At 44.1% G+C, this 22,492-nt stretch overlaps 1 protein-coding gene across 3 annotated transcripts in view; it reads left to right on the top strand.

Annotated features, from left to right (window-relative positions):
• Positions 1-9,356: 9,356 nt before the first annotated feature.
• Positions 9,357-22,492, top strand: part of TERF1 (telomeric repeat binding factor 1) — a 28,962-nt gene continuing 15,826 nt past the window's right edge. For all 3 annotated transcript variants that reach the window (XR_016441454.1, XM_090040171.1, XM_090040170.1), the window contains exons 1-5: positions 9,357-9,701; positions 13,291-13,386; positions 15,333-15,463; positions 19,990-20,070; positions 22,195-22,344. Coding sequence is in view for 2 of the 3 variants with exons in the window: in XM_090040171.1 (XP_089896297.1) it covers positions 9,452-9,701; positions 13,291-13,386; positions 15,333-15,463; positions 19,990-20,070; positions 22,195-22,344 (708 nt within the window). In the remaining variant the exon portion in view is untranslated. The remainder of the gene's footprint in view (positions 9,702-13,290; positions 13,387-15,332; positions 15,464-19,989; positions 20,071-22,194; positions 22,345-22,492) is intronic.

A 22,492-nucleotide genomic window follows, 5' to 3' on the forward strand; every position in this document is an offset into this window, starting at 1 on the left:
CCGGTAAGATTCTGGAGAAAATTATCAAGGAGACCCTTCTGGATAAGGGTGACAGCCCTGAGTGACAGCCAGCACAGGTTTTGTCACAAGTAGGTCTTGCCTGACCAATCTCATCTCCTTCTATGAATAGGTGACATATCACCTGGACAAGGGAGAAGAGATTGACATCATATATCTAGACTTTAAAAAAGCCTTTGATCTGGTGTCCCATGACCTCCTCATGGAAAAATTGGCCAACTGTGGCCTCAGCTACACCACAGTTCGAAGGCTGGGAAATTGGTTCCAAGATCAGACCCAGAAAGTAGTGGTTGATGGTAGCGAGTCATGGCGCTCTGTCACCAGTAGCGTTCCCCCAAAGCTCTGTCCTTGGACCAGTTCTCTTAACATCTTTATCAACAATGTGGACATTGGTGCCAGAAGCACACTGGCTAAGTTTGCCAATGACACTAAACTTTGGGGCATAGCATCCACACCTGAGGATAGGCTAGTGATCCAGGCTGATTTGAATAAACTTAGTAAGTAGGTGGATACAAATCTGATGACGTTCAATACTGAGCAATGTAAGATACTCCACCTCGGGGCGGGGGGGGAAGCCCGCAGCATACTTATAGGCTCAGCAGTGCTACACTTGCTAACACCACAGCTGAAAGAGACTTGGGGGGTCACGACTGATCACAAGATGAACATGAGCCACCAGTGCGATGTCACAGCTGGTAAAGCAAATAAAACTCTGGCTTACATCCACAGATGCTTCTCAAGTAAATCTCAGGATGAAATCCTCCCGCTGTACTCAGCCTTGGTGAGGCTGCAGCTGGAGTACTGCATCCAGTTCTGGGCTCCACAATTCAAGATGTTGAGAAGCTTGAGAGAGTCCGGAGGAGAGCCACGTGCATGATCAGAGGGCAAGAGAACAGGCCTTATGAAGAGAGACTGAGAGCCATGGGACTCTTCAGTCTGGAAAAGTGCAGGCTCAGGGGGGACCTGGGGGCCACCTATAAGCACACAAGGGATGTTCATCAGGATCTGCGAGAACATCTGTTCACCAGAGCACCCCAAGGAAAACCAAGGACAAATGGTCATAAACTCCTCCAAGACCATTTTAGGCTGGACATAAGAAAAAAAATTCTTTACTGCCTGAGCCCCCAAGACCTGAAATAGACTCCCTCCAGAAGTGGTGCAGGCACCTACTCTGGACTCATTCAAGAAACATTTGGATGCTTATCTTGCTGAGATCCTTTGACCCTAGCTGATTTCCTGCCCCTGGGGCAGGGGGTTGGACTCAATGATCTTCAAGGCCCCTTCCAGCCCTAACATCTATGAAATCTATGAACCAACTCTGTACATCAACCCTGCATGGGATCCAGCCTGTACACAAACCCTGCACATGGGATCCAGCTTGCAGATCTACCCCATGTCACTCCAGCCCACAGGAAAGGTTAAGCACCACCGCTGCAAGAGAGAGTGGGGAAGATTCTACAAAAACATAAGGAATACTGATTTCTGGAAACATGATGAGGTGTTGTAAGTGCTGTATACTCTGGTAGGTTATTATTTTCCCATTAAGAGCAGTTTCAGGCATTGAGCTATAAATGTTGGTTTTATGCACATTGGCACAGCTGTACTAATGGATATGATCCATGGGATTGTCAACTGCATTGTCTTTAGCTCTGTTTGACTCCTTAAGATAGATCCTCAGAAGAACAGTTGGGATAGACTAAAATACCTTTGATCTCCTCTGCTATGTGTGAATCAGTCTTAGCAGGGGGAAGATATCCCCACTGAGTTCACTGGATGACATTTCTACAGTTGCATCTCTTTAACCAAGAAACGTTACTTCTGTTATAAACGCCAGTTGTATGTTTCATTTAAAACATATTTAATACTTTAGCACTTACCAAATATAATGACTATGCATGGGGGTACTACTGCATGTACATATATGGTGTAAGCTTAATTTTGTCTACTTGTGCATCCATCCACACAAAGCGCTAACATACGAACACATTACTGTGGAATAAAAGGGGGTGGGTCTTTAATGCATGTCAGTTGCTCTTTGCTACCTAGCCATGTACCTGTTCTTACATTGCAGAAATTGAAGATAAATCAGGGTTGCTTAGTCCTCTTTCTTTAAAATGAAAATTACTCTAGTTTAGTTTTCACTTATACCATGAAGCAGAGGATGTGCACAGGCAGCCACCATGGAACAACAATTGCACAGAGAAGTTATATTCCCTAGTTACCCTGCTGTAAATTGTTAATACACCCTCTTAGAAAGGGCTCAGAAAAGAACTACAGGAATCATTTAATGTCTGGAAAACCTGCCTTCTAGCAAGAAACTGGAGAAATGTAATCTATTTAGTTTATCCAACAGAACATTAAGAGATGATTTGATCATAGCCTACAAATCCAATATTGGAGAAGAGATTTCTGATGGTAGAGGACTCTTTAATAGAGCAGAGAAAAAAGGCTAACAAGAGCTGATGGCTGAAAACTAAACCAGCCAAACTGAGAAGTAAGGAGTACATTTTTAACAGTGAAGATAATTAAATATTGGACAAACTTACTTGTTGTGGATTCTTCCCAGATGTGTTTAAATCAGGCCTATACACTCAGTGGCATAACAGGAGGAGTGGGGAGGGAGGTGCAAAAATATGTCTGCTGCTGGCAGCTGCATATTCACAACTACAAACCTGATGTCACCACTTCTGCTTTACCTTGGGTACCCAGCCACATCCCTACACTGCTGTAATTACCATTTGAAAAAGAAATTCTTAGTTGAAACTGAAATTATGAGCTTGGGGCAGAAGATACTGAGTGAAGTCACATGGCCTGTATTATTCAGGAAGTCAGATCAAATAATTATTACAGTGCCTTCTAGTCTTAAAATCTGTCAGTCTTCTATCCCATGTCCTGAATAAGAAACTGTGAAAAATAGTATGTGGCTGTGTAAATAAAGATTGTATCATAATGCATAAGAGCAAGGGAGAATTGAGGTGCTGTGCTAGCAACTGTTAACTTGCCATTTCCTAGCTTTTGAGCACTTGCCTATTAAAGTAAAGTAACATTTTAACATGGAATTTCTTCGTGGAAAATTTCCCACCGTATTTAAAAAAAGAAAAAGGTAAATCCAAATTCTGTTATTTACAGTTGTAACAATCCTCCTTGTACCTTCCATTTGAACTAAGAACCAAATGATGTTTGCTAGCAACAGATGACTCCTGCCTAAACATGGGGGGAATGGGCCACTAGATCCAAAGTGGTCAGAGGAAACCTGGCCCAGTTCTTTCTATTTCTATTTCCTCCCCATCCATGGAAGTAGAGGGATTCCTATTCTGTGTAATGCTCATAGAATGGGGATTTGGGCTGTCGAGGCACGTGTTAGGTCTGGGGTTAGTCAGAAGAACTAGCATGGTTCTTTTTCTTTCTTCTGTCAGCCCATCATAAGAAGAATGGGAATGCCCCCAAAAAGAAAAGAATGGGGCCATCAGTCATATATTGGTTCTAGAAAGTGTACAAAGATGAGGAACCTCACCTAGTAAAAGCAAGGAGCCTGGAATCATTCTCCTTTTTATACCCACCACTAGTACAAGATGATTACTGCCTTTCTGTATGTGGTGAATAGCTTCAGCAATAGTTTGTTTTTGTCAGTGAACTTTTCAGACTTTCTTATTTCAATTTTTCTATCATTCTAATACTGAATAACAATTACAGCTAAACTGCTTTAATAGAACATGTTATGGCAGAGCTGTATTCCGGCTGATTTAAAGTGTACCAAGAACAAAACAAAATAAGCTTTTTGTTCCAAAATTATTATGTAACATATTGTATAACTGCTATTATAATTGTGTGTGTGCTTCACAGGTTGTAAAGAATAAGTATAGCTAATTGTAATGTCTTCTGGGTCAAATGGTCTCATGGCTTTGCTCTGCTAGTGAGCTAAATCACTCCTCTGTGCTGCTAAATCAACAATCCATGATACATCATTTTTGAGGAACAACAATTTTGTAGTACAATAAACCCGTCAGTAACACAAACCACAGTTTGTCAAGCCTGGAAAAGATCAGTATCTATGAAAACATTCCCTTTGCAGATTGCTAAGCGGGTGTGGAAGGTGCTCATCCTTCGGGGCTGAAGCCCAGCTACAGGTAGTTTGTCTGCCTAGCTGGAAGGCAGGGAGCCATCTACAAATGATGACTAGTAAATAGCTACAGAGAGGGTTCAAAAGCTTCTGGAACAGAGTACAGAGAGAGAGAGAAGAGTGGTATGCTGAAAGAGAAGCCTGGGTTGCCCATCTCTAGATCTGGAGAAAGACCAGAGGTTTTGAGTTTATTTGTTATCTACACACTTGCTTATTGCAGTTGTTTGCATTGTTTACTGCAGGGAAAATGTTGCATATGTAAAATAAATTGACTGTAAGCCTGCACTGAAAGCTAGAGCCATGATGAGAAAGCTGAGTGAATGACCTGCTTGCATGTTACACAAAGGGAAGTTGATCTATACCATGAGATGAGTCAGCCCTCAATGTATGACTTTAGAATTTTGCATTGCTAGCTCCGTTATGAATAATTCTGTCCAGGATCCTCAAAAAATGTATAAGTCCAATTTCAAAGTCATTCTTGGAGCAAAAATGTGTTCTCTTGGTATGGACATGGAAGTACCAAAGAGCATCTCTGTAATGTTGAAGAGCCCATACAATGGAGAGCTTTCACCAGGGGCTCCGAAAATTCTTACATACTGTAGAGCAGGGGTACTTAATCTTTAGCCCCTGGGCCAAATGCAACCCATGACCATGGGGCCATCTCATCTGGCCCACAGGGATCCCCAGGGGTCCAGAAATTTGGCAGCAGGGGAGCATACAGCCATCCTTTCCCCCACCACACTCCCCAAACCAAAGCTCCATGTTAACCCCTTCCCCATGGGGCTGGGCCATGCCCCCTTCCCATGTGGGGCCAGGTCAAGTTCCTGTCCCCTGTGAGGCTGTTTTGAGGCTCGCCTGCTCCCACACTCCTCTGTGCTGCTGGATAGAGTCCTCCACACACACCCTAGGTGCTAGATTGGGAACATCCATCAGATTCAGGCTGTGGATGGACTGGGCACTGCCCATCTAGCCCACTGGGCACCAGTGCTATAGAGTGTTCAGGTATGTCTCTACATGTGACCTGAAGCATGGAGAGGGGAGTTCTTCCTGTGCCCTGACACAACACAAGTCCACAATGTGCAAAAGCTGTGCTATTCTTATCATACACTCTGAACCACACCAATGCCTCTGCAATCAGGACTCTCCGTGAGTAAAGAAAAGCAAAGAAGAATTTCTCCAACATAGTCAACCGTGTGTAGGTTTGATAAAACTTTTGATTGATAACTTTTACTTTGCTCTCTGTCTCTTTTCCTCAGCTGCTTCTGCACAGCCAGAAAACATTATCAATTTAAGTTTACTAGCAGTGATCTCATTCCTGATATTACATTATTTCATAAATTGGCTCAATTTTTTTCTCTGGCAATGACAGAAGTTTGATTCTAGAAATTATTAGTAACATGGTGAATCTTTTTGACAGTTTTCAGGCTTGCTGTTATCTTGAATTTATCAGGCAATGATGTAAACAACAGTAAATTCATCTTGAGGGGTTACTCACTAGAGTACAAATCCCTAAAAAAATGATGCAGCTCTGTCAGGCCAAACTGGCTTGCAAATGTTGAAGACTGTTTGTACCCCTACAAACCATATATTTAAATTTCCTAACTTCCACTAATAATCATAGAGATGACCTAAATAAAGGAAGTAATTTAATTGAATTTTTATTTTATTTTTCAACAGAATTGTACCACAATTAGCACGGTAAGAAAAGCCAGAATCTAGCAATTGTACCTATTGAGAACTCAATAAATTAGAGCTGAAAAAGACTGATTAGATTTTCCTGTTAACACAGAATCATTCCCTAGAGTATATTTTTAGCATTTCATCTACTGTTTCTAAAATACCCAACTAATAGGACTTCTACCACATAGCTCAGAAGATTATTTCACATTACAATAGATCCCAGTGTCAGGAAAATGTTCCTGCTACTCAGCGTAAATTTTTCCTTTCTTAATCTCATTGCTCATTTTAACACTCTAAATAATTCTTCTTCCTTAAGTTTTCACAGCTGTCAAATATATAGCGGATTCCCTTTTAAGATTGGTGCACTTCATCCTCACTTTATATAACTGTAGTGCATGTAGAAGGAGCTGGCAGCTGACAAAACTGACAACCTGATAGACTATTTCAGAACAGCTGCTACTAAAATCATAGTCTTTTCCCTTGATGTTCACCACAACGATCTCCCTTGCTGGTTTCAACATCAAGCTCAAGCTTCCCAATTTTCAGTTTCAAAGCCTTGCACAACTCCACCCAAGTAGGTCTAGGTTTTCTTTTCATTCTACATTTCACCTTTTCTCCTTCTATGCCTCTCCTTTATGTTCATCCTCATCACTCATTACATCTTGCTCTTGTACAGCCCCTAACAGATATTGCCATCACACCATATCATTTTTTTTCTTTTTCCTCAGAATATTTTCTCAAAACATGCATTCTGTTTGGAGTCTTCAAAACAAGAACTACTTAGAATATTTCTACCTCATTTCCTTTTCAGTGTCCCAGGATTTTGGGATCACCACATTCTGTTCCAAGCACAAGTCCAATTTCTTTGATCTTGCCTTCTCTAAGGCCCCTGCCTGATGTGCAGGTAAAGGTACGGTAGAATCTTATGCATGATACACACAGCTGCACTTCCTTCCATGCCACGTGTGTGGTTGGAAGTATGATTGTGGAATATCTTAAATCAAGTATCAGATGCCATCACACCTTATTACAGGTGCAGGGGAAGTCCAGGATCACAAACCCAAGCTCCCCCTGTGCCAGCAAGTAGCAAGCTCCTGTAGTTGACGGGGCTGTCAGCTGTGTGTATGTGTGGGAAACAGGGACTGACTGCCAGCTGATGGGACTCCCAGCCAGGAGAGCTCATGGTGCGTCCCCATAGCTGTGAGCTCTATCAGCTTGACAGGTTTAATTAATGTTGTCATAGGAACAGCCACAAAGTTAGTTCACATTTTTTGTAGAATAACTTTGTGGTTATTCCTTGTTTTATGATACCATTAATTGCTGTAAGTTGTGGCTGGGTTACAGCTTAAGACATGATTAACTGGTTCTCTAAGGCCCCTACCAGACGTGTAGGTAAAGGCATTACAGAATGTCATGCATGATACACACAAATGTGCTTCCTGACATGTCACGTGTGTGGTTAGAAGCGGGGGGGGGGAGAAGGGGGTGCGGAAACGACACCTAATACCTTCTCATGGAGAAAGCTGCACGGCTTTTTCTTCTGAGAAGAGGATAGGACAGCAGACAACAAGACAAACCTTAATCATGTTGCTCAAGGTTCTGTGATGATGAGCTTAGTACAGGTATCTCATAGATGGGTCTACATTGTGTTTACTGGACTGAGTTGCACTTGTCTCAAAAATAATGTACTCCACTTACATGCATATTGGTTAAGTGCATAATTCATTTAACTGCATATTGCAATGCTAGTCCCAACTGGTTACCCACTGCTTGCATTTTGACATCTCCATATCAGTTATCTCCGTATCAGTTAGGTGGATGGCCATCTTTTATATATTTATGTATTTGATTTTTATGCTGTCCTCTCAAAAAAAGGCTCAGGGCAGTTTACAATTATGCTTCCTATTAGCACAGGGGTGCTCAACCTCTGGCACAAACGTGGACTGTGGGGCCATCTCATCTGGCCCACAGGGATCCCCATGGATCCAGTAATTTGGCTTCAGAAAAGCAGTGGCCATTGATATGACCACCCTCCTCCCTGCCAAATTCCCAGCCAGGAAGCCCTGTGCATGCCACCCACACTTCTTCACAACCCTGGAGGGCTGGATTACGGCCAGGCCACACTCCTTCCCCCTCCCCCCCGGCCAAGTTTGGGCTGGGGTATACCCTGCTTCCCCTGCAGAACCACCCTGGGGCTGGCCTGCCCCCTTCTGCATGGCTGGATGGTGCCTGCTGCACTTGCCCTATGCACCAGATCAGGACCCCAACCAGATCCAGCTTATGGAGGGACCAGCACAGCCCATCCAGCTCACCAGGCAGAAAGGTTGGGCACCCCTGTTTTAGCATATTCCAATGTTATCTTTCCACCCCAGTGACTACTTTGTCACTGAATTTTGATCCTGGTCACTGATGAGATCTGCTAGATTTGTAAGGCAAGAGATGATCTTTTATGAGACCAATATTCTAGCTGGAAGAAAGGTTAAGAAAGGCAAGCCAAGGCCTCCCTCAGGTCTGGGAAAGGAAGAGCTGGTAGGGAAAAGGGTGTCATGGTAAAAGGGATTCATGGCGACCAAGAGAGGCTTGTCTCAGGTCCACCAAGAGCTTTGGCTCCAAAGTATCAGAGGCAGGTCCCCCTTGGCGGTCATCCCTTCCAGTGCTGGTCAGAACTGCTTTGGCTAACCCTCCCCAACCAACCCTGTTCATGGACCCCATTAATTTCAGTGCTCATAGGAACCAGCCATAAAGTTATTCCACATTTTTTGTGGAATACCACGACCACAATGGTGGCAGGGGATATACTCTGACCAAGGTAACGCAATTAATATGGCACTGTGTAGCACCCTTGTCTGCTTGTGGACAGGGCTCCCTACAAGACCCTCATAACTAGCTCCCCACTCGCCAGTTTCCAGAGGGAGGATCTCGGCTACACACCGACTTTATGGAAATGGGAGACTCCTCCATTGCTTGCTTCTGCAGCTATATGGGGTATCCGAACCCTGGGGCTCCAGCTTGCATGTGGGATACCCACCAAAGGATTTGGAAATATTTGAAGCCCCAAGCTGGGGTGGAGGATACTCGCTGGTAGCAGAACCACATACGGCTTTTGGATGATTCAAATGGATTTGGACCTGGTCTGGCTAATTTGACCTGGAACACTAAAAATTTAAAAAACAAACAAAAACCCACAAAAAAGGTATTCTTTGATTTCTGACACCATTCATTGCTGCAAGGTGGGGCTGGTTCCTATGAAGAGGTCAGCTCATTTCAATGTTCGCTAATATGGCACGGGAAGCGGCAGCGCCCCTGGAGACGCACCGCGAACGGGAGGAAACAAAGCAGGCGCGAGGCGTTGTGAGGCTGAGGCAGCAAACGCTGGGGAAGACCCCAGCGCCCGGCCCACGGCCGGGGGGAGGGGCGGGCGGCTCCTCTCAGCCAATCAGCGCCCAGTTCCCGGAAAATGTTTATTTACGCCACCGCCGAGCGCGTTACCCACCCCGCGCCCCCACGGGAGCGGAAGTAACTGTGACGGATGCGGAAGGGGAGGGGCTGTGCGCCCTCCCGGGGGCGTCCGCGGTTGGTCGCCGGCGCGGAGGAGGCGGGCCACAGGCGGGTGCGCGGGGCTCGAAACCGTTAATGCGCGCGCTCCAAATGCAGCCGGTGGCCGCAGCTTTGTCCCCGCGGAGCCGCCGCGGGGAGGCGGGTGACGGCGCCTCGGAGAGCTGGGCCGCGGCTGACCCCGACGCCCAGCTCTCCCCGGAGCTGCTGACGGAGGTGGAAGCGGTGGCCTCGGGCTGGATGCTGGAGTTCACCTGCCACTGCTTGTGCCGTCATTTCCGCGACGGCCGCGTGCCGGACTTCCAGCGAAGTCGGGACGCGGCTCAGGGTAAGGGATGGATCCGTGGCTCGGAGGCCTCTGCCCCACGCTAGGCACTTGATGGGTAACGGTACAATACGTGTAGATGTGCTGCACCTGCCTAGTAACTGCCCCCAAAAAATAACTGCCCCCTGTGCTGGCTCAACCATGTGTGAGAAGTGAAGAGGGTGGCTTCTGGCCCGCTTTCCTCTGCACAGATGACAGGGCTCCCACAAGCCTTTGGGGCTGGAGTGGCCCCAGGGGCTGCAGTCACACCCGCCTCAGATCCTTGGCCTCCCAGAGGGAGCCAGTGTCCTGCCTCATGATGGTCCTCTGCTCTATGAGTTTGTCCCAAGCTGGGTTGCTGAAGTGGGCACCTAGCAACATACCCATGGTTACATGGGAAGATGGGGCCTGGGCAAGTCTGTGTAAGCAACAGATCCTGTTGCCCATGTCAGTCATGCTGATTCTCACCTCTTGCCAGCTTAGTGTTCAGGAGCAGGGACCTGTGCACAGTCGAACAGATCTCCAGAAGCCCACAGCTTCTCAGAGGCTTTCAGAAGACTCTTGGGCAACTTCAGGAACTCAGCTTTTTAAGCATAGCCTGTGTGTGACTTGATCAGCCTACCTACTTAAAGAGCAAAAGTGTATTAGTAAAGGATTCTTGAATCTTGCTGGCAACATTATAACAAGATCTTCAGTTACTAGAAGCTGAATCTGAACAAATACACATTTCAAACAGCACTTACTATTTTAACAGTGAGCGTTATTGGCATATTTAAAGGCTGTGATTCATGAGGTGTGAACAGGTGTTGCATGTCGGGAATACCACTCTCCTACTAGAAACTATGAGCATATAGGCATTTATGCAATTTCTTATGGAAGAAACCTGGTGGATCTGCTAGGGAGAGCTTCTGCTTTTGGCCAGGAAGATCTCATCTGTGCACAAGTTCCTTGTGGCAGAATGAATGCCTCTATGCCTTGGGCATATATCCCCACCAGTTGACTCATCCTAGCCACCAGGATGAGTCAGGCCGCTGCTGCCCCCCTTCTTCAACTTCCACAGACCATTCACCCTGGTTTGTGGAAGGTGTGGGGAGTATTTCCCCACTGCTCAATTTGTCAACCCTGGGAGGAGTTGAGCTCCCGCTACGTGCCCTTCCCCACCTCCTTTTTGCCTTCCATAAACCAGGGGCATTTCCCTTCTGCCTAATTTCTGGGAACCACTGCCGCTGCCCCCCATGCTTTTTCCAGACGGGTGACATCATGGAGCCATTTCCCTGAGGTCGGAGCTCAGTGCCAGTTTGTCTGCAAGAGAGAAGAGGCGGCTGCAAGCTGGAACACCCCTCTCACCACAATTTCTAGCACCTCAAAAAATTTCTGGGAAACTTCTGGTACTAAAAAGGAATGCTTGTTCCTAGCTGTGTTCTCGTTTCCTGAAGTTACATTGTGCCAGGGTAACCCAGTATTCTCTCTTTGGAAAGATAGATAATTTTCTCATCAAAGGAAATGTTGTAGACTGAACTTTCTAGGACTTAATAAAGCATTTGATATGGCGCCAGGCAGGTAATTTATTTAGGGAAGATGGAGATGAGTACAAGAAGTGTAAGGTGAGTAAGGGACTGCTTAAGAGAGATGCTAATAGAGTGCATTTAAAAACGGGGGTATGTCTGTTTTAGAGGAATTTCCCAGTGATCTGTCTTGTCACTGATCTATTTAATACTTTTTAAACCAAGTTCATTCAAGTAGGAATATGCCAATAATATTTGATGATGTGTCAAAGAGGCATCAATACACAAGAACAGAATATCACGGAGGAATAGGGTCACTTGATGATTAGAGTAATAGAAGTAAGATTGAATATAATATTGCAGAGAGAAAGTATGTGCATGCAATTAGGGACTAACACATTTCTTCTGTAAGCTTTGGGGTCAGTGGGTAGACATGACAGGAGGGAGACCTGGTATATTTGTGGATCACAAGATGACTGAGCCACAGATCTGTCTGTGAAAAAGGCCAGTGTAATGCTTGGATATATCTGGTGGGGTATTTTCTAATAGAGAGGGAGCTATTCATTCTGTTGTACAATGGACTAGTGAGACTTGGAATACTGTGAACAGCTTTTGATGATCATCCATGTTCCACTTGAGGAGTCTGTGAAAGGGATTGCTGTGTGGCTACTTGCCTGGATGTAGTGATTCAGGACTTCCCTTCCTGTCCTTTGTTCCTTTAAAAACTCTTTAGATGCACTTTTCTGCTGACTTCAAAAATCTTTCAAACTCTGGTTCCATCTACAGGACAAAGTAGCTATAGAATGCTCTATACCTGTACAGAAACCATTACACAGTCCCTCTGGTGGCATTAATGCAGGACTTGGGAGCCCCAATCTGGCCCCTGTTAATGCAGCATTTAAGTGATGTGCTGAATGGGTGTCTTCAGTTTCTTCCAGTGTTTCTGATTCTTGTGTAGCATTCAGTAATCTACTGGGCACCTCTTCTTTTGGATACTTCCCCTCCTCTTTGAACCCTGAGGAGCACTATTAACTCAGCATTAATAGTGCCTTAAAAATGTGAAGCTTTAAGGTATCAGTGTAAATTCACCTTGCTGTGAGATATATATATTTTCAATATTAAGCACTGGCAAAATGCTATCAATTCCTTGAATCTTGGAGGCAGTCTACCTCAAAAACTCCTGGTAACTTGATACAACTTTTAAGACTAACAGAGGTTAATATTTTCACCTTGCTGGTTTTGTTTTTAATGCTAAGCGGTGGCAGATTGCAATCCACTACTTTAATATGGTATCTTGAAGCTCAAAAAAGTAATGTACATGTGCCCTCCTTATTTATATTCCTTTGCCTCTCCACTCTGCTCCCCTTCCCCCATCTTATTTTAATATTTCTAATGATGGTGAATCGGGTCAACCTGTTGCCATGGAAATAATCCCATGGTGGTTCAATTATGACTTTCCAAAACCCATTCCCAACCTAATAGGTATAATAATCCATCTGGCGTCTCTACCTTGTGAAGAGGATTTCCCTCTTATGTACTTTAACCTTTCTGAGCTCCTGCTGTTGCTATGGTAACAAACTGAAAGTAGCAACTTCCTGTAGCAACAACTGAGTTTCTTCAAGGTAATAATATATTGGTTTTTTGTTCCTTGCGAAAGTGCCAGTGCATACTTTAGGGGCGTGCCATGGGAATGCATCTGAAGCCTCTAGTTGTCATTTTAAGATCCTGATACTTCACTCCATATGATATTGTGTTCTAGATTTAATTACTACAGAAAATCTAAATTTAATTATTATGGACAGTATAATAAACCTGTTAGATATTTATGTCTCTCGTTTGGATGGTTTCTGTAAAACTTGAAATGAATGTTTCTCTAGTCAAGTCTGTCTGAAGCAGTAATGTGTTTTCCATCACTTAGTAACATAGGAGAATGCTGTTTGTTAACATAAATTTGCAAATAGCTCATAGTTTGTTTGAATGCTCTAACTGGTTAGAAAAAATCTTTTACTATTATATGTCACCTATGTAAGTTTTAGGCTTGTTATACGTCTAGCCACACAGTGGTGCTGCTGGAACGGAACTGATTATGATCACTTTTTTTCTTTCAGCTATTATTAATGGACTACCCAGAATAACTGCACATCAGAGGAAAGCAGTGAACCTGTGTCAGTTTTTGGCACGAATTGCAGAAGGGAAATCACTTGGTAAATGTTTCTTCATTAAATTTCCTTCATTGTAGTTTAGAGACATTAGTCAGATTAATTTATGTGATGAGTCCTGAGCAAAAATAAATAAGTAGTCACAAGATAATAACTGTTTTTATTTTCCTCCCCACTTGTAAACAATTCTTTTTCCTAACCATATTTTTTGCCAAAAGTATTTGGGCATGGTTTGTCTTCAGTTTTTTTGTTCTTATATTTCATAGTTTCTAGGGTCGGAAGGGACCTGAGCAGATCATCTAGTCCGACCCCCTGCCATGGCAGGAAAGAATACTGGGGTCAAACGACCCCAGGAAGATGTACATCTAACCTCCTCTTAAACACCCCCAGGGTAGAAGCCTGCACCACTTCTCTTGGAAGCTGGTTCCAGACCCTAGCCGCCCTGACCGTGAAGTAGCGCCTCCTGATATTTAACCTAAACCTACCCTCTGCCACCTTGTGACCGTTATTCCTGGTCACTCCTGGCGGTGCTCGGGGGAACAGTGACTCCCCCAATGCCTGCTGATCCCCCCTGACTAGTTTATAACAGGCCACAAGATCCCCCCTCAGCCTTCTCTTGTGGAGGCTGAACAGGTTCAGGTCCCGTAGCCTGTCCTCATAGGGCCTGCCCTGTTGTCCCCTGATCATACGAGTGGCCCTCCTCTGGACCCTCTCCATGCTGTCGACATCCCTCTTGAAGTGTGGCGCCCAGAACTGGATGCAATACTCCAGCTGCGGCCTGACCAGTGCCGCATAGAGGGGGAGGATCACCTCTTTGGACCTGCTCGAGATGCATCTGTGGATGCATGACAGGGTACGGTTGGCCTTCCCAACTGCCTCCCCACACTGCTGGCCCATGTTCATCTTGGAGTCAGCGATGACCCAAAGATCCTTGTCCGCCTCCGTGCTGACAAGAGGGGAGTTCCCTAACCTGTAGGTATGGTGCCGGTTGTTCCTCCCGAGGTGCATCACCTTGCACTTGTCTGTGTTGAAACCCATCCTATTCTCATCCGCCCACCCTTGTAACCTGTCTAGGTCTGTTTAGGGCTCCCCTCCACCCCCCCTACCTCTTACTCTGCTATAAGCAGTCCTGTCTGGGCAAGAGGATGAACAGGATTTTTTTTTTTAAAGATTGTTCTATACATCTTGTTTTAGTACAATAAATAAATCAAAAGATGTAGTCTAGGGTTCGTTTAATAATCAAAAGGGGAGGTCTGATTTTTTTCCATGATAAACCCAAAATCAAATGCTAAAGTTTATAGGTATTTGGAATTTATTTTGTTATAGTGATTGAGGCACTGGTAGGCTTCTGAATTGCTTTAAAACTGTAAGTATATCAATAAAGTATTGTGTTCAACTGAGATTCTCTCTCTCTCAATTCGACACTATGTTTTATATATATGTCTAGGTAGCCTGTTCCAGTGCTTTACTACAGCCATAGCCAGAAAGTTCTTCTCAAATCTCCAACCTAAATTTCCTTTGCTGCAGTTTGAGGCCAGTGGGGGCTGCCTGTCCTGTCACCTATAGCCACAGTGCCCAAAAGCTTCCAAATAAAGACTTTTTTTTTTTGTTGCAACTGTTTAGTTGGTCTAATAAAAAATATTGCCTCTAGCACGCTGACTACTTGTACTTTTAGACAGGGTGTTTTTAAGGATAAAAGTGGTAGCCATGTTGGTCTAAAAGGTACTGGAACAGGCTACCTAAAGAAGTTTCAGACTCTTGGTCCCTGGGAGCTTTCAAGAACAGGGTGGACAAACACTTGGCTGGTATAGTTTAGTTAGGAATGGTTCTGCCTTGGATAGGAGGACTGGACTTCCTGAGGTCCTTTCCAGTCCTATCATCCCATGATTCTATTTTTAACTATTCAAAAATAGTATTATTCTATATTATGCTATGAATTTTGCCATTTCACAAGTGACTCTAAAATGTTTGAGTTTGCTCTTCCTCCTCAGGTTATCATTTTGAAAGCGATCAAAGAATTTCCCCATTGGAATCTGCTTTGTCAATTTGGACACTACTTGAAAAGGAGGAAAGTAAATTAGAAAAACTGCATGAAGATATTCGGCGCTTAATTCTGATTCAGGTGTGTGATCTGTATAAATATTTTGAACATGCTGAGCAAAAGAAAAGCTCAAAGAAAATTAAAGGTTTTAATTTAACATTGGCACTTTTTTCATAGAATCAATGAGTCGGAAGAGACCTAGACAGATCATTGAGTCCGACCCCCTGCCGTGGGCAGGAATGAGCACTGGGAGTGGGGTGGGGGGTGTCATAAGACCCCAGCCAGGTGCCTATCCAGTCTCCTCTTGAAGATCTCCAGGGAAGCTGAGAGCACCACCTCTCTGGGAAGCCTATTCCAGGCTCTGGCCACCGTTACAGTGAAGTAGTTCTTCCTAATATCTAACCTAAACCTATCCTCCCTCAGCTTGTGGCCATTGTTCCTAGCGACTCCAAGGGGGGCCCTGATGAACAGACTTTCCCCAAGTCCCTGCTAGTGGCCCCTGATAAGGTTATAGGCAGCCACAAGATCCCTGTCAGTCTCGTCTTGCGGAGACTGAAGAGATTCAGGTCCCTCAGCCTCTTCTCATAGGGCTGGCCACGGAGGCCCCCAACCATATGAGTGGCCCTCCTCTGGACCCTCTCCAGGTTCTCCACGTCCCTCTTGAAGTGTAGTACCCAGAACTGGACACAGTACTCCAGCTGCAGCCTGACTAGCGCCACAGAGACGGGGAGCAAGACCTCTCTGGACCTGTTAGTGATGTCCCTGTTGATGCATGTCAGGGTGTGGTTGGCTCTGCCTATTGCTCCATTGCATTGGTGACTCGTATTCATCCTGGAGTCGGTCATGACTCCAAGATCTTTCTCTGCCTCTGTGCTGCCAAGAGGGGCAGCCCCTAACCTATAACCATAATGCTAGTTCTCTCTCCCCAGGTGCAGCACTCTGCACTTGTCCTTGTTGAACTGCATCCTGTTCAGATCCACCCACTTCTCTAACCTATCCAGGTCTGCCTGGATGTGGTCCCTGCCTGCCGGTGCATTCACTTTACCCCACAGCTTGGTGTCATCAACGACCTAGAGCAGGGTGCTCTCCACACCCTCGTCCAGGTCGCTAATGAAGATGTTGAACAGCACCAGCCCAAGGACTGAGCCATGGGGGACTCCGCTGCCCACACGCTCCCAGGTCATCATCAACCCGTCCACCACCGCCCTCTGGGTGCATCCCTGGAGCCAGTTTGCCACCCGTGTGACTGCATTCATCAATGCCGCAGTCCCTTAGCTTGCCCACCACAATTGGGTGGGACGCTGTGTCGAAGGCCTGCTGGAAGTCCAAGAAGATGACATCGACTTCCTCCTTCCCATCTAAGCTCTTTGTTACCTGGTCATAGAAAGAGACCAGGTTAGTCAAGCAGGATCGGCCTCGCACGAACCCGTGCTGGTTACCCCTCAACATCACTTCCCCTGCAGGGCTCTCACAAATGTGGCCCTTGATAATTTTTTCAAAGACCTGCCCCAGGATAGAAGTGAGGCTGACTGGCCTGTAGTTGCCAGGCTCTTCCTTCCTCCCCTTCTTGAAAATAGGGACCACATTGACCCTTTTCCAGTCCTCAGGGACTTGGCCCGAGCACCAGGAGTCCTCGAACAGCCGTGCCAATGGCTCTGCAATGATGCCAGCCAATTCCCTCAGCACCCACGGATGAAGGTCGTCCGGGCCCACCGACTTGGATACATCTAAGCCCTCCAGGTAATCCTTAACTAGGTCTCAACTAACAGTTGGGGGACTCGCATCCTTCCTGGGCCTCTCTACGTTATCACCCGAGAGCACCCCATTGTCAGCAGACAGGAACACAGAGGCAAAGAACTTGTTGAAGAGTTCTGCCTTCTGTCACGCATCTGTCATCAACTGCCCTGCCCTGCCCTGCCTCATAGCGGTCCAGTGTTACCCCGAGACTACTTCTTGCTACCTATATACTTGAAGAAGGACTTTTTGTTATCCTTAATCCCAGAAGCTAATCTAAGCTCCAGTGCTGCTTTAGCCTTCCTTACCAAATCCCTACAAGCTCCGGTCAGGGAGGTGTACTCCTCCTTGGTCCCTGCCTCCTGCTTCCACTGCCAGTATGCTTTTTTCTTTGCCCTCAGGCCAGCCTGGATATCTGTGCTCAGCCATAAAGGTTTCTTAGACCCTTTTCCCGCCTTCCTGTGCAGTGGAATTGCGTCCTGCTGCGCCCCAAGGATAGCCTCCTTGAGGAAGGACCACCTTTCCTGGACCCCCATACTAGGTACCCCCTGGGATCTGAGTGCCTCCCTGACTGCTGCCCCGAGCACATCGAAGTTGACTTTCCTAAAGTCAAGTATTTGCACTGTGCTAGTTACCCTCCCCACCTTTCTCTGATTGCAAACCGGTTCATTTCATGATCACAGTCCCCTAGCCTCCCTTGTACTAGCACCTCCCCCACCAGGTCGTCCCCAGAGGCTAACACCAGATCCAGTATGGTGTTTTCCCTAGTGGGGATGAGTACCTCCTGCACCAGGTGTAGGTCCGTACGCAAGTCAGGAACCTTCATGAGTGGCTAGTATATAATATAAAGTATATTTCAATAGAAGTTTGAATTGAGCTTGCCTACTAAGATATATACTTGCAAACTAACAATCAGGAAAAAATTCTGTTTCTGGTTAAGTGAAATGTTCTGTTTTCATTTAACCTTTTAAAAATGTACTGTAATTAGCTTAGACTTCAAAAGGAAATTATACGTTTTTGATTTGGGGAAATGTTTGGTTTTTAGCATTTTTCTCTTAAATCAGAAACATTTAAAAACTTGCATTTTTGCTGCAGTTTCAGTTTGATGCATCTGTTTTCTAACTAAAAATGTTTATTTTTTTTAAAAAACCTGTTTTTGCTTTGGTTTTTATTTCTTATTGAAATTACTTTTAGGGCTGACATGATTTTCTTTTAAGCTTGACTTAGCCTAATACAGTCTTTGAAGTTCCTGATAAAATTCCATTTTGGCTGTCCCTGCTGCCAAAGTAGGGGTAAATAAATGCTTGTATGGAAAAACACGTACTGAGTTGAAATGGTTACTTATAAGATACTAGATTTGTACTGGGATTTTAAAATAAGTCTCAGACAAGACTCTTGTTGAAAATAGTAGTAAACAGTATTGTAGCTTGCATATGTGAAATGCAGTTGCTTACCAATTTCTAATAATTTGGGATATCCTGTGAACTGTAAAAACATGGTCTACACATTCAACTTTAATGTTTCCATTTGAGTTCACTATTTAAAAAAATATCTTTAATCTAATATTATAAAATTCTGTCCTGTCTGGAGGGTAGGCCCAGCCCTGTCCCCAAAGGAGAGGGCAGGCCAGATGTAGGCCTCTGCCCAACTCGCACTCCTCCCCCTGTCATTCTTGACTGGCAATTGGCTAGTATTAGTAGAAAAGCAACAATATTAGATATGTTCAAGTGGTAATGTGCTGACTCGCAAAAAATTTTTAAAAGAATTTCAAGAGGAGATGCTGTGGATGCTGTTGCCCATATCAGGGTTTCATTCTAACCTCTGATAGAGATTTAGTTTAAAGTCTTCATTTGTGATGTTTAACATTCCTTTCAAAACTCCTCCACAATATTATAAATAAGTGTTATCCTCCTGAATATCTAATCTCTTTGAAACTTGCAAACTTGTTTTTCTTCCAGTTTAAGTTCTTATCTTAACTGTACCATAGCTAAATGCAAAATAATAACGTTGTATTTTCCACTTTTTAGCGCTTGTCCCCCAGTCTGAGGAGCTCCTCACGGACCAGAGGATATGGCAGCTAACTGCTGGACCCCAGGGAAGCCGCATGGGCCAGATAATGTGGTCCTGCTTGCTAGACTGAGCAAGTGGTGTGGCTGGGAAGTGAGCAGAGTGGCCCACGTTCTAATCTGGCCTGCAGCCTGGCCATGCACCGCTTACCTAACATACATAGCTAAAAGATAGAGCATACCAGCTTTATAAAATACCTTTCTTGCCCAAAAGCAGGGGTGTCACCTACAGCCTGCAGGCTAGATCTAGAGTTCATAGCCCAGTCAGCTAGCCCTTGGGGCCAGAAATTTAATTGCAGCAGTGACGGTGCAACTGCTGTGGCTCCTGGAACTGTGGCAGACACAATTTGTTTCACTACCAAATTTCTGATCCCTGGCCCAACTGCAGATTGTAGAACAGTGTCATATCACCTGTGGGGCTGCCCAAGGGTCTAGAAATGTGGCAGTTTGGACAAGTGGTAGCTGTGGCTCTGGGAGTTTGTCCAATCACTAAATTTCCAGCCTTGCTAGCAGCCCCATAGAACAAATTAGGCAGCTCCATGCTCTCAATTCAGCTTGCAGATGAGCTCTACAACCCAGATCTGCCTTGTGTGGTCTGATGAGTTTGTTACCTGTGCCACCTCTGCCCAAAAGCTAAATAAAACTTACTAGTACAAACAAATTGCTTTAGATTGCTATCTCTCCTTCAAAATAATTAAGAATCCTGTTTTGGCATTAATTATAACACACGTATGCTTTTCAGAATGGTCTAAGTAGTACTGAATTCAGTGTGTCCTGTAGTTACAGTTGTATTTATTCTCCCTACAGGCTGTAGCAGTCTACATAGAAAAAGGATATTATAAGGAGGCTTCTGGAGTCCTTGACAGACTAGATTCAGAACCAAATAAGGTAGGTAACCTATACCTTTTTATTTTAAACTGTATATGTTTAGCTTTGAGTAGAACTGTAGAAGAAAAATCAGACAACTTAGCCTGAAAGTGATTCTTTTTTCTTTTCTTCACCTTTATAATTCACTTGGCGAGAGGGGATTTGGATGTGGAGCAGAAAATAAAGCCTTACCTAAATTAAAGTTATTAAGGCATGACGTAAGCTCAGTACAATTAATATTGTCTAAAACTTTAGTCAAAAACCAGTTATACCAAGGTCTGATGCTCATACCCATCTTCTACCTGAACCAAATGAACATAATGGGTGTGTCTACATGAGACATTTACTTTTGAATTGTCTAATTAGCTCTACAGTAAATGTCTCGGCATCTACACATACAGGCCTACTAGGCCGCAGGAAACAAATTAACTCTGCAGCAAGTAGTACTTGTAAATACAAGTACTATCCTGCTGCAGAGTTTTTTTTTCATGCTCAGCAGCGCTTGTGTAGACACTCTTGAGACTGGCTGGGGCATGAGGGCATTTCAGTGCAGGGACTACTTACTGGCTAGCTGTACACTGGAGCATCCTCGTGCCCCAACCAGCCCGTCCGTGATGCATTAAGCTGAGTTGGAGCAGTTCTAGGCTGGCAGGCTTTCACTCTTCTTCCCCCCTACCCCACCACTCCCTTGCACGCCTCCTGCCGGCCAGGACTACTCTAAGCTGGCTCTACATGCCTGGGCACAGGTGTAAAAGTGGTGCTCAGGAGCAATAAACTCTGGTGCGATAAGCACCAGAGTTTATTGCATATTAATATGCACATGTAGGCACGCCCAGTGTGATCCAAATCTCCAGTGAACTGTTGTTAATTGAATTGAGATGACTTACATGAAGATTTTGAAATACATTGACTTTTTTTATTTAAATTTAAAACTTTCAAGGATGCATTCAATTTTAAATAGGTTTGACAACCTTTGTTAAGGTTTTAAACTCTGAATCATGTAAAGTATGTGCTTTCTGGTGAAGTTTTAAGGTCAAAATTCTGAATTGAGAGAACTCCTGGCTAGCACTTGAAACCAGAGGTTGTTGAAGGATTAACCCAACTTCTGCCTTTTTCATGTGTAAAGTGTATGTTTTCTTCATTTTTAATTCATAAGAAGCAACTAACTAGAAATTAAAAAAGTATGAAAGCTTGTTTTTTTCCAGTCTACTGAATTGGGGTATGAGAATGAGATTAACTAGCTCTAAAATCTTGGCAGATAACTATGGAAAATACTTTCATTTTATACGCAATGAAATGCAAAACCTATTTTTAAAAAATGAGACCTTCAGATATGCTGGATACAGAAATATATTTTTCTTAAATAATTTCTAAATGCTGTTTGTTCGTTTTTAATTGAATCCCAATTTCTATCCAAATAAAACTTGACATGTTTAACATATTTAATAAGAAATGCATCACTCACCATGTTCTAACTAGGAGAAAAATGAAAATTTTTAAGACTGACTAAACATAGAGACATGATTGCATATAGACCTCCACCACCACAAACTGCAGCACCAGAAAGAATGGTGTTAAAGCTACATCAGCATCCATGACACAAACTTGTGGTGCTATTTAAAAGATTTCAAAAGCTGCCATCTAGTGTTCAGGTCATATTCCACATTTGTTTCAGAAAGGCTTAATACTTTAGTATGAGTTGGCCCTCTAGCTCAGTAATATTAAGCTCTTTCAGCAATAATCAGTGGAGACAATGAAAAAGTAAAGCAGCTCCTAGTTTGTTTTCTGGATGTATTGTGTGCCCCGATGTCCTTATCTCCACTTCTGTGGGAGTTCTCAAATATGCCTCAAGAAAGTGAAGGGAAAACAGGGCAGCTTGGGATGCCAGAAAGCTTGTCTTTTGGTTGTATGTGTAACCCACACAGTAAAGTTTCTGAAATTAACAAACTGTGGTAGAGAGTGGTGTAGGCAGTATGTTCAGAGAACTTGCTTTGCTAGTAAAAATGCACTTGAAACTTAACTCTCAATGCAGAATACATATTTGAAAAATTCTAACTTGAAAATATTTGCTGATACTGTAAATGCAGTAATAAGTTAAAAATTTGTAATATTTGTTTTTTTGTTTTGGGGTTTTTTTTGTATTAGACTCTAAGAATGAAGCTGGCCATGATAATTAACAGGAGAGACCCATATGTTCCCTTCCTCCAGAATTTCAATTACAATCTCTTAGTGGATAAAATCAAGTCTTACATCGATGATTTCTTGAAAAAAAGTGCGACTAACTTTCTAATTAAGGTATGTTGAGATGAGACATGAAGTTGGTGCTTTAACGTTCCCATGCACTATTTTTATTGAGCTGAAAGAAAAAAAAATCAGGATGATGATTTGAGTGGTCTTGAGGACAGCTGTTGAACAGAAAAGAGCCTTGCCTTGTCTTACCACG

Source organism: Crocodylus siamensis, chromosome 3, assembly GCF_052110815.1.
Source record: "Crocodylus siamensis isolate JL-2025a chromosome 3, ASM5211081v1, whole genome shotgun sequence".
Classification (NCBI taxonomy): domain Eukaryota; kingdom Metazoa; phylum Chordata; order Crocodylia; family Crocodylidae; genus Crocodylus; species Crocodylus siamensis.